Raw genomic sequence first — 12,861 nt, forward strand, 5'->3', positions numbered from 1 at the left:
CTGGAGAAGTTCCTTCTAACTTATCAAACTATTTTTTCCCTTTACTTTTTTATTCTTTGGATAAACACCAAAATTTAATATAGAGTTATGATTAACGATTCCTAAAAAAAAAAAGAGTTATGATTAACGTTAATTCCAATTGCAATTCTTATTTAGCTTTGATGTAATTTAAGATTTATATTTATATATAAATTAATAAAATTATAATGGATAATGAATATATCCTTAAAGTAATTGAATGGAATGTATCCTCAATATAAATCTATAGTTTTGGATTATTTTGTAGGCTAAGTTCCGTTTGAGTTGCTAACATCCAATGCTAATAATCTATATATATATATATATATATATAGGCAAAACTGAAAGAAAATCTAATTAGGTTCTAAACTGGATTCCAATTGTTGTTTAATTTTGTGCCTCATGTCCTATTTAAGTTTTTAAAATTTTTGTTCTAGGTGAGTTAATGAGGTGCAAAAATGAAGTGTCTAATATAAATAAATCATCAAAAACCCAATAAAAAAAAAAAAGAGTAAACTCATGTGTATATCCCAAAAAAATAAATAAATAAATAAATAATGACAAAATTTAGCTACAAATTTGGTTGTAGGATAAGGCTACAACCTTATTCAATAAAATAAATATTACTATATATTTTGAAAATCTAACCGTTGAATTCCATGTTCTTTACACTCTTAATATACAAGTCAAATTTTGTGTCAATCAGATATTATTTATTATATGATTTATAAGCTTATATTTTATGCATAATTTTAAACTACCAAAACTTGTCATTTAAACAATTTATTAATGATATAGCTATTAATATTTAATTTCCTAAATTTTTTGCAAGTATGGAGGATATAAGAAGAAGATGATGTAATCTAATGGTGGATTTATCAAAATTTACCTCCAATAAAAAAATATTGAGTAAGATTGTAATTTTAGACTACAACTAATTTTATAGCTAAACTTTTTCAATAATAAAAGAGAGAATATAATTTGAATCCATATGTGTATAATTATAATTTTTTTTAAACTAGAGAAGAACAACAAATGGAGTGCCACCAATTTTTCTCAACCATTCATAAAATCCATCTCATTGGCATTTTGAGTCTTTTAATGCTCTATAGAATCACTCAGGTATGCATAAATGTATTTATTTACTAAATCTGTGAGGTTATTTTATATTCAACTTGAATTGCTACTATATTAATTTCTTGAAATCATAAAAGCTTATTTCTTGATTTATTGGTCTCACTTTGAATTACAGGATTTTTTACACTTTACATGCACTTGATTTGTCTTTCAAATATGCATATGATTAGTTTGGTTGTCTATACTATAGCAGTTTGCCTTTATTTTTTAGTTTTGGGTTTTATAGTTGCACAATGCTAAAATAACAAGAGTTGCAAGATTAAAACGAAGATCGATTATGAATTTACGACAATCAATATCTGTAGAATCAGCCAAGAAAAGACAAAGAATCAAAATTCAAGAATCAACTATTCTTGCAATAGACCATATAAGCAATGAACATTTGAAGGTACCAATATGGTCATACATTTATTTTACATAATAAATTGGTAGCAAATTGCAAACTCATCTGCTTGAATTATGTACATTTATTTCATTAATAAATTTGTTTTCAAGTGTTTTGAGTCCAATAATGAATAGTTTTTTGGCATAAACTTTTCATTTTTCTTAAAGAGCAAGATTTAGGTACAGTATTTAAATGCTGTTCCTTTAGTTTCCTTTTTAAGATTCTGCCATATAGATTTTTTTTCTCATAGGATGGAAGTGTATTTTTTAATTAAATAGCCAAATGGCTAAATCTTAAGAAGGGAACCTAAGGAATAGCACATAAATTACTGTATCTAAGTTTTTTCCTTTCTTAAAATAGTTGAACAACTTTGAAATAACAATAGGTGCAAGATTAAAACGAACATCCATTATGAATGACGACAAAGAGCTACAAATTCAATCTCCAAAAGGCAAAAAATCACTATTCAAGAATTGAATATTTGTGCAAGAGACCATTTATCCTAAAAAAAAGACAGTTTCCTTTAAAGATTTGTTATGTTGTGACCAAAAAAAAGTCAAGGACAAATTCTAAACAACATTGCCCTCTACTTGCAAAGTCCAATGTTTAGCCATGACCAATTGTACATTGCTTTGTCTTGAGTAACAAGCCTTGAAGAACTAAAGATTTTAATAAAGAATAATGACAATCAAGAATAAGGATACACTAAAAATATATTCTAATGTAAAAAATTTGATACATGTAACTACAAGTCTCATTATAGCACAATTGGTATTTTTCATTGAGGTGTTATCATTTTATTTTTTATGGTTGTTACTTCAATACAATTTATTCATTTTGTTATTATATCATATACATTTATAATAAAACCGTGTAACGCATGACCCATTAACTAGTATAAAATAAAATAGGTAAAACTTAGATATAATTATTTACCTTTTTAAATATCTATATGAAAATTTAACAGATTTCTTATGAGGATTGATTAATAAATTATATTTTTAAAAAATTATAGCTAAAAAAACTAGTTTATATATATATAGCTTTTTATGTTTTCCATAATATTAAAAAAAATTAAAATAATTTATTAGTAGTAAATATCTTAAAATATTTGTTAATTTGACCCTTAATTATTTCAAAGAGCAAACGGCGTTAAAACCATATGTACCTTTTTCCTTTTTTGGTTACCCCCGTTAAAACCCGGAGAAAAAAAGGCAAGCCCCATATCTCTCTGATCTGGGGTGGAACCATATCTCAATCTCTCATTCTCTTGAGCCCTGAATGAATCATTCATCTGAAATCTGTTGATCTGATTGATTTTATACAACCAACCAACCAAAAGGTAAATATCTCACACTCACCAGATAGATTAATCTTTAGAATAACAATGAGCTTTTCTGCTTTTGAAATGCAGAAGTAGGAGAAGATGGGTTTAGGGTTTTCTCCAGCATTTCTAAATGGGTTTTAATGAGAACATTCTATTTGGATAGCATATCCGTGTTGTAATAGTCCCCTATCTGCCGTATCATGTCGGGTTACAGTGTCGTGTCTGTATTTATGCCTCTAAGTTTTAACAAAAAAAAAAAAAAAAAAAAGGGTTTTAACTTTTAACGCCGTTTGGTCTGTGAAATAAGTGAACCGGATGTCTGAATTTTAAAAGGATATTTAAAGAACACTACTTAAACTCAGCATATGCGTTCAGAGAATTCTAGGTTGTTTCACGCGTAAACGGTAAACCCTAACCTTAAATATTATTCTATGTTGTCTCTCTCTCATTATCGATATTTGAGGCTCTTCTTCTTCAAACCCTTTGATTGCTTGGTAAGAAATCTTATTAAAACATTTTCTAAATTTTCATAAAGTTTCAAACTTTAGTTTTTTTTTTTTTTTTGTGTTTTTCTTGTTATTCAAAGAATGTAAATTTAAAAACTGTCTAGTACCTAGTATAGTATCTTGTATGTATGTTTAAGACTGTTTTGCTTTGTGGGTTATTATCTGATTCCATTTTTGTGAGAAAATTATGACTCAGTTTTTTTTTTTTAATATCTCTTTGTGTTGTGATTTTTAGAATGGGTTCTAGCAAAAGATTGTATTTGAATTTTAAATTGATTTTGGTTTATGTTTTAACTGTTCAGTATGTACGTGAATTTGTTGTATGATGCATTGTTGTTGATGTTAATGTTGATACCTTAAGTGAAAGTTTGACTATGACTATTTGGTATCTATGTAGATTATTGATGACATTTTAAAATCCAATCCACTCATTTCAAAGTGGATAGATAGGATTTTAGGATTTCATGGTGGAGTTTACTTAAGAACTCTAGAGGATCTTAATTTATCAAAAAAAGAACGGTAGACATTCTTAATGTAGCCATCGGAGGTTGTTACTCACAATGTTGCTTTCCATGCCACCATATTTAACCTTCTTTATATCACCACATATTTGCAACAATGTTTCAATTGTATAGGTATAAGTGGCACAATATTTGCATGAACCAAATGATTTTAATTTGTGACAGTCTGACACTGGTTATACCAGGAATTAGTTTAATTTGTATGTCAACAAGTCATAAGTTGCACCATATATTTAGACAGTTCATGTAGGTAGAAAAATTTTGCTGACTCTTAGAAACTATATTGTATGTATTTGATACATGTTAGAGCTTAAATAACTGTGTACATACTAGCATGCTAAAATTGAAGATGGCTTCTGTAATCTTTTAAAGTTGTTCATCGAACTTAGATTTCCTCAGTTTTTAATTTAAAGAGATGCCTGTTTTTTATCATCTTTTTGTACTCCTCCCTCTCTCTGCCTTTTCCCCTCTCCCCAGATGGTGTTTATTGTAGTTCAAAAGATCTAAAATGCTAGTTATTTGCATTGGAAGGTTTCCACCCTGTGCTCTGCATTATTGTCTACCTTGATTACAGGGTTGCTTAAATGGAGGACACTCAAGAAATAGAGGATAAAACATCTGAAGCAATTTCAGATAATGCATCACAAAAGAAAGAGGAAACTCATGATGAAATGCTTGCTAGACACAGGTCATTTATTTATCACAAATCTAAACTATCACTTCACTGCTTTTCATTTTGTTTATTTCTTGATTTTAACTATTCTGCAACAATGATGGTTTCTGGCTGCTTCCGGTTTATTCCTAGTTTTCCAGCATACAAGTGGTAGTTTAATAAGAAGACATAGCCTTGTTGAAAGAGGCAGTGTTACCAATGTCTTGTTTCCCTTTCTAAAAGATTGTGGAGAAGAAATAATTAATTTGGATTAGCACTGTTGGATTCTAATCCAAAAATGAATTTTGCTAAGTGAACTTGACACTTATGAGCTTAATTTACTCATCCCTGTTGCTAAAGTAAAAAGTAGAAGAGGGCCTTCATGAAAACAAGCAGTGCTACTAAGCCTTATAATATGAAACACACTCCTGATATAAAGTAAAAAAAATTTGAATGGTGGTGGATTTGAGCATAGCATGCCTCAACTGTTCCCTGCTCTGCAAATCAGTGGTTGAAAGGAATGTTCTTATTCTTATTTATTATTCGTTTTGTGTGATTGAGCCTTGTCCCTCAGAATTGTTGTATTTTGTGTTTCGGCCTTTTCAAATTCTCATGTTATTGCACAAATGACTATTATTTGTGTGCAGGAAAGAGATATCACAGCTGCAGAACAAGGAAATTGGGCTGAAAAAGGCAGCAGCCAAAGGTAGCAAGGCTGAACAGAAAGCTAAGAAGAAGCAGGTGGAGGAAGAGGTTTCTCAACTTTCTGCTAAGCTTAAAGAAAACCATACCAAAGAACTTGCCTCATTAGGCTATAGTGGCAGTAGTAGAAATGGAAAAGGCACTATTGACACTTTGGTGAAAGCAATAGCTGGGGTTTCTGTTACCAGTCAACCTGACCAATCAAAGGATTCAAAGCCCAGTAAGAGTGCAAAGAGGCGAGAAAAAAGAGCTCAGGAAGAAGCAGCAAGAGAGCAAAGAATCCAAGAAGAGCAGAGCAATATTATAAGTGATCGAATGGTTGAAAATGAGAAACTGGAAAGAAAGCTTGAACCCCTTGGTTTGACTGTTACTGAAATAAAGCCAGATGGGCACTGCCTCTACCGAGCTGTTGAGGACCAGTTAGCCCTCCTCTCTGGTGGTTCATCTCCTTATACATACCAAGAGCTTCGAGAAATGGTGGCTGCTTATATGAGGAAACATGCATCCAATTTCATCCCATTTTTCCTGTCAGAGAATGTGTCAGAGGGTGCTTCTGATAATTCAGTTACAGAGAGATTTGAGAATTACTGCAAAGAAGTGGAGTCAACTGCGGCATGGGGAGGCCAACTAGAGCTCGGTGCTTTAACTCACTGCCTTAGAAAACATATCATGATATTATCGGGGTCCTTCCCTGATGTAGAGATGGGGAAGGAGTACAAATCCGATGATGGGAATGGTTCATCGAATTCAAGTATCATGCTATCATACCATAAGCATGCATTTGGGCTCGGTGAGCACTATAATTCTGTGGTGCCCAATGTCGTCTAATAGGTTTCCTTCAAATTATGAATATAAAATTAGATGAAATATTAGTGGTACTGAATTGTAGGACAATGTGATCACAAAGACCTCGCATTCATGGGATTGCTGCTTTTAAGTGAAACTACAGAAAAATTAATGGAACTTATATTGTTGGAATTTATTGTTACTCAAGGTTTTTTTTTTTTTTTTTTTTTTTTTTCTTGGTAGGAAGAGGAAGTTTTATTTAATTAACTAGCAAGTATGTTACTCCTTAGGATTGAATTACCCCTGTTCATGGAATTAGGCAAATTGAAGATAGAAAATAAAAAATCCTCCGTTGTGTTATTGGTTATTGCAGACGGCAGAATTACCTTTCTATTCGTCTCAAATGCATATGAAGCTTAGTTGTTTACTTTGTTGAATGTGATTATGTGACATTATGAATCCTGGTCATACTCAAAGATATCAACTTTGCTGTCTCTTTTTTTGGTTCCTTGGCTACTTCCTGTATTGCTGTCTCTAACATTACTTTAACATGTACTGTTTAAGCCCAAGGTTGCTTAAGCATGTAAATTCTTAGTTTACGAGTGTCAAGAGTTCCTAGCCTAAAAAGAGAGATAGGAACTTCAGAACCAAAAATAATAAATTACAATCTAATCAATCCTCAATCAGGCTCTTATAAAACTTCTACATGGTGCATACACTACAACCAGCATGAGATCCGCTACATTCAGAAAGTGACATACAAAATAAGGTTACATTCAGAAAGAGTCTTGGAAACACTCTTTAACACTACATGAGACCTTGACCATGGAACTAAAACTTACATTTTATTCCAAGTGCAAACAACAACCCTACTGAAAAAACAAAAAATAAAGTAGGAAAGGGCGACTAGAGTTAATAACATCTTACTTGTTATCGAGCTTTCAAGCAAGGATCTGTTTTCCATCCAGCCCCATAAGATCACTAGTTGACAAAGAGTTGGAGATGTGAAGTTTTTCCATTAGGGCCTCTATCTTGGAATTCAATCCTAGACCTTCACTCCCCAAACCATGTCAGAGTAGGTCCTTTGATCACTAGACCACCACCTTTAGTGATGGATAACACTCAACTAAAAATCTTTATATATATACACACATGATGCTTGTCATTGCAAGAAAAAATTTGGCAAATAAGAGCAAATCACTTTTAAATTTTGATAAAGGAGTTTGAGTAATATTGTTTGAGTATTTTTGACATATGTGTAGATGAAAAAATGTATAAAAAAATATATAATATTATTTAAAATGCTAAAAGAATGTTTAAACTAACCTACCAAACACCCCAAAGCATTACAGATATGTGTTACAATTACAAAGCGTGAGTTTCAAACTCAAAAGTCCAACAGTACCTGCGAAAACAAATGGGGGGAAATAGCGCAATCTCTGTCTCTCTCTCTCTCTTTAATTTTGAGAAGCTTTATTTTTTAGTTGGATTCTGTGAATGTTTGGTTTAGCTCTCAAACTGTGAAGCTCAAGTTCTTCTGGAATACGAGGATAGCTCAGAGGACACCATTCCCTGAAGGATTAATCAGACAACTAACGGGCAAACTCAGTGAGTCTATTCCATTATGTTTAGTTTTCTTTGTTCAACACGTCTACTATTACTCAAACGTAGAAAGACCCAACTGGGTTTTCTTCACCAAAATGCTTTCTTTATTGTTAAATCGTTCGCATCAATAACATTATCTGATTCTAGTCACCGACAACAACAAGGTCAAGAAGAAGAACATTCTTTTACAGTGTCTTACCTCATAAACTCTTGCGGGTTATCATCAAAATCTGCTCTTTTAGCATCCAAATGGGTACACTTTGAAAACCCAGAGAGACCAGACTCAGTGCTTAATCTTCTCAAAGAGAATGGATTCACCAATACCCAGATCTCCAAACTTGTCAGGATGCGACCAAAGGTGCTTTTATCTTATCCTGAGAAGACCCTTTTGCCCAAAATTGAGTTTTTCCGTTCTAAAGGGATTTCAAGCTCTGACCTCACTACCATCATATCTTCAAACCCATCACTGTTAGTAAGTAGCTTAAACAATCATCTAATCCCCTGCTATGATTTCCTCAAGAGTGTACTACTTGTCGACGAGAAAGTCCTTACAACTTTCAAGGGATCCCGAGGGGCTGATGTTGCAAATAATATGATCCCAAACATTGAACTTTTGAGACAACACGGAGTGCCTCAATCTGTAATCTCTTTGTTTTTAACTAGTTTTCCCCGTATAGCGTTCTCAAATCATTCTAAGTTTGTTGAGGCTGTACTCGAGGTTAAGGAAATGGGATTTGATCCCTTGAAAACTGTGTTTGTTCTAGCAGTCCAAGTGGTTTTAAAGATGAGTAAAGAAAAGCTGGAATCAAAATTGGAGCTTTATAAAAGATGGGGTTGGTCCAAGGACGTCGCTCTCTTGGCCTTTAAAAGGAACCCAAGTTGTATGGCTTTATCAGAAGAGAAGATCACAAAAGCAATGGACTTCCTTGTGAACAAAATGGGTTGGCCATCAGCACATATTGCTAAAAATCCTACGATTCTATTTTTAAGTTTGGAGAAGAGGATTATCCCTAGATGTTCAGTTATTCAAATTTTACTAGCCAAGGGTTTGGTGAAGAAAGATTTGGGTCCAGCAAGATTCATAATACCCAGTGAGAGGAGTTTTCTGGAGAGGTTTGTGATCAAGTTTCAGGACGATGTTCCTCAATTGTTGAATGTGTATCAGGGTAAGAAGGATCTTGAGGTAGGAAGCCAATCTGAGAAGGTATGTAGGGCTGAACAATTGTAACATTTCGACTTCAAAGTTAAATTTTAATTCTGTCTTGTTATTCAGTAGCTATTTTAACATTTTATACTTATTGGATAAAGCATTTGCATAATCTCGTACTAGATACATGTTCTCCAAGATAACAATCTCAGTTGTTGGTATGAAACATGGATTCTTAATTTCAAACATAGTTTACTATTTGTGTAGTTGTTTTCAACACCCTAAAAATTAGGGAGCGAAAAGGAAGAAAAGAAAAACTTTTAATAGGAGTCTCCTTGTTATAAATGGGATATGTCTATATGTTTCAGACACAGGTCTCAAGACACTATACTTCCTGCAAATTGACCTTCTAATCAACCTGCCATATGCCATTTAAAATAAATGGGACTCCTTAAACCCTTTTGATTTCTCTAAATAAGTCATCCTCAGAATAGATAAAGAAATTGTTGCATTCTTGAACTGATGTAGGAAAGTGCAGGAAAATAGAGATAAACAAGAAAAGAGACAGAGAACAGAACAAACCCTAGGCTTCACCACCTAGAATCTACCTAAAAACCCTAGGCATCACCACCTCAGGGTGTTTGGCATCACCACCAAACAAAGATAAGGACATATTCGCAACTCATCAATTTCTTATTCAAATTCTAATGTCTTCACCATTACAATAGCATTAGTTAAATAGGGTTCAGGGATTACACCAGTATGGAAAATACCTAATTAAATCCCTTAAAACCCTTAACATTAAAAACTAAATTAAAAAAATAAAATAAAATCTTAAATGATTTTAGTGCTTGCATCATAAACCTTGTGAACTCTGGTTTATAAATCATGTTTCTCCTTTATCTTTATGTATTAAGTTAAACTCGACTTCAGAGTAACTAATATAAATTTGATGATAGTAATTTACTGCCTTTCTATGCATTCTTAAACTTGCTGAGTTTGTGGCTTCAACTTTTATTGGTTTTCTTTCTGTGGATATTAGCACTTAAGTTTTCTGATTTGATCAAATACTCATCTCTCCTATACTGGCCTCTTCTTTGTTTCCATCTGGTTGGATGATCCCATTTAGTGGATGCATCATGATTTTCGACTTAAATTGTTGATCTTCCATGTACAATATTTAATTTTCATACATTATTTGTTTGTTTGAGTATGTTTGTGTACTCTGTAGCTCAAGAGTCCACAAAGATACAGCAATGATCATACTCTAAGTGAGATGATTCCCAAGGCTGCTTCCCAATAGAGTTGCACATGATGTATAATCCTAGCATATTCTAAGCCCCAAAGCCTGATTGACTGAGAAAACTCAAGTTTGGGCAAAAAGTTTTTTTTTTTTTTTTTAATAGACAGGAAGGACCATGGAGATTATCCTAAATGATCTGCAAAGTTGGCTTTTGGTGAACTTTAGGTCCCTGAGAAATCTAATGACCATCTAGGCTTTCTGGGATTTAAATGTACCTTCTGGCTGCAGAGATTGCAGCTTCTGGGGACAGAATTTGCATTATCTGCTCTCTCTGGTATTATAATAATAAGTGCCCAATGATTATCATAGGTGATGTAAAGCTTGTTTGAAAAGAACCTAGTTTGGTTGTGGCTAAGAATAGTGTTTTACTGAGTGAACCTAGCATTTTTGTTAAAGCTACAATAAAATATTGAAGGGAGGATTTGGTTCCTAGCAGGAACTCATTTGGATTGAGTTAACTCAGCTAGGAATTTGGGATGTTTCACATCTATTGTTTGCGTATGATTTTTTGTTCTGATGAACTCTCATCCATATAATTTAATTGAAAATCTACACAACCCAATGTTTAGGGAACATCATGTCCTTCAAATGTGAGAGAGAAATTAAGATTTATCTTTGCTGTTACTGTCTCATAATGTGGATCCTGGTTCAACTCAAAGATCCCTGCTTTGCTATCCACATACATATGTGTGCGTGTGCATGTGTGCTGGTTTGCTGTGTCTAACACCATTTTAACACATCTGTTTAAGTCCAAGGATGGTTATCTTTGTTTGTTTTTATAGAAAATTTGAAATCAATATGAGAATACATGCATGAAAAACAGAAAAATGATCCCTCTTTTTTTATACAACAAAAGGACAAGATAATGGAACAGAGAGAGTTCTAGCCAGTACTACAGTCATTACATATTCAGAAAATGGTCATGAAAATTTTAAAGCCAATATTAGCTAAACATTGACATTCTTGCAGTGCAGCTTGATGCACAGCAAAGATGGTATTTATCTTTCCTTTTTTTTTTTTTTTTTTTTTTTTTAATAAGTAAAAAAAATTATTAGAAAAGGAAAAGAGAAAGACACATAGTAATATGTGTACTATCCCCTTTCAAAGAATACAATCACAAAGAGAGAGTCAATAAATTCAACAAAAGGCATCCAGTGGAGGCCGCCTAGAGCGTGCATGTAGTCACAGAAAGTCCACAAAATGCTTTGTATTTCTGCAACTATGGACTCTGCTCTCCACTTGCTGCTTCTGTTGCTTCTGATCATTTCTTCAATTTCCTTGATCCGAATTAGGATGATGAGTGAGTTCATGTTTAGGTGGGTTGCTTTTAAGAGTGCTTCTCTGATTGCTAGACATCTCACCTCAAGCTTACCCTATGTCAGCACACTAAAGCATCTAGCAAAAAACCTTTTTCCTTCTCTTGAATTTGCCACTATTGCAATTCCTCACCATTTCCTGTTTCTGTTCTAAACCCCCTCTACAAGCAGTAGTGTGCTCCATCCTGGTACCTATCTGCATAATATTCTTTGATGTTTTTCTTTGCTACATAGATGTGCTTGACTTGACTTAAGATCCTCAAAAACTTTGGTGAATCTGCAAGAAAAAGTTTCTGCTCATGTTAATCACACTTTCAGTAGATGTTTGTGATTTATCAAATTATCAAAGTGAACCCAGTTCCTGTGATTTTAGCAAAAAGAGAAACATCGCATTCTTACTCCCAGGATGAGACATACCATTGAGTTGAATTTTGTGAATGTTTGTTTGAACTTTGTTCTCTTTGTGAAGCTCAAGCACTTGTGAAACTCAGAAGCACATGAAGAGTAGCTCAGAGGCCATCATTCCATGAAGGTTTGCTGTATCAGGCAAAGTCGGTGACAGCAAGTCTATTTAATTCAGTTATGTTTGGTTTTCTCCATTCAACACGATTCATATTACTCAAACATGGGACAACCCAACTGGGTTTTCTTCACCAAAATTAATGCTTACTTTATTTTCAAATCATTCGCATCATTGAAATCACCTGATAATTCTAGTCAACAACAAGAAGGTCAAGAAGATAGACATTCTTTTAGAGTGTCTTACCTCATAAACTCTTGTGGGTTGGCCCAGACTCATTACACTTTGAAAACACAGAGAAACCAGACTCAGTGCTTAATCTTCTTAGAGAGAATGGTTTCACCAATACCCAGATCTCCAAATTTGTCAGGTCCTGCCCACAGTTACTTTTATGGGATGTTGAGAAGACCCTTTTGCCAAAAATTGAATTTTTCTGTTCTAAGGGGACTTCAGGCTCTGAGCTCCCTAGGATCATCTCTTTGAACCCAGTACTGTTGAGTAGGAGCTTAGAGAAACATCTTATTCGCTGATATGTACTACTTGCCAACGATAAAGTCCTTAAAACTTTCAAGTGCTCAAAAATTGTTGATGCCGCAAATAATATGGTTCCAAACGTTTCACTTTTGAGGCAATTTGGAGTGCCTCAGTCTGCTATCTCTTATTTTGTAACGAATTGTCCACGTGTAGCATTGAATAAGCATACTAGATTTGTTGAGGCTGTACACAATGCTAAGGAAATGGGATTTGATCCTTGAAAAGAGTGCTTGTTGAGGCAATCCAAGTAGTTTCAATTATGAGACAACCAATGCTGGAATCAAAATTGGAGCTTTATTAGAGGTGGGGTTGGTCCAAGGATGTTGCTCTCTTGGCTTTTAAAAGGCGGCCACATTGTATGCTTTTATCGGAAGAAAAGATCACAGAAGCAGTGGACTTCCT

General features: G+C 33.6%; 2 protein-coding genes across 5 annotated transcripts; both read left to right on the forward strand.

Moving 5' to 3' along the window:
* The first annotated feature begins 2,736 nt into the window (after positions 1-2,736).
* On the forward strand, positions 2,737-6,241 carry LOC115972132 (OVARIAN TUMOR DOMAIN-containing deubiquitinating enzyme 5). Of its 4 annotated transcripts, none has more exons than XM_031092301.1 (3): positions 2,737-2,882; positions 4,426-4,582; positions 5,194-6,241. In XM_031092301.1, exons 2-3 carry the CDS (start codon positions 4,479-4,481, stop codon positions 6,074-6,076), a joined length of 987 nt encoding a protein of 328 aa, XP_030948161.1. In that variant the 5' UTR covers positions 2,737-2,882; positions 4,426-4,478; the 3' UTR covers positions 6,077-6,241. The 4 variants fall into 4 exon arrangements, with proteins under 4 accessions (XP_030948161.1, XP_030948159.1, XP_030948162.1 ...); XM_031092299.1 differs by having other exon boundaries at positions 4,469-4,582; XM_031092302.1 differs by lacking the exon at positions 2,737-2,882 and adding an exon at positions 3,141-3,361 and having other exon boundaries at positions 4,469-4,582.
* Positions 6,242-7,400: 1,159 nt separating this feature from the next.
* LOC115971709 (transcription termination factor MTERF15, mitochondrial-like) lies at positions 7,401-8,908 on the forward strand. The gene has a single exon (XM_031091724.1). It carries the CDS (start codon positions 7,659-7,661, stop codon positions 8,865-8,867), a length of 1,209 nt encoding a protein of 402 aa, XP_030947584.1. The 5' UTR covers positions 7,401-7,658; the 3' UTR covers positions 8,868-8,908.
* Positions 8,909-12,861: the final 3,953 nt, after the last annotated feature.

This window comes from Quercus lobata, chromosome 12 (assembly GCF_001633185.2).
Source record: "Quercus lobata isolate SW786 chromosome 12, ValleyOak3.0 Primary Assembly, whole genome shotgun sequence".
In the NCBI taxonomy this organism is placed as follows: domain Eukaryota; kingdom Viridiplantae; phylum Streptophyta; class Magnoliopsida; order Fagales; family Fagaceae; genus Quercus; species Quercus lobata.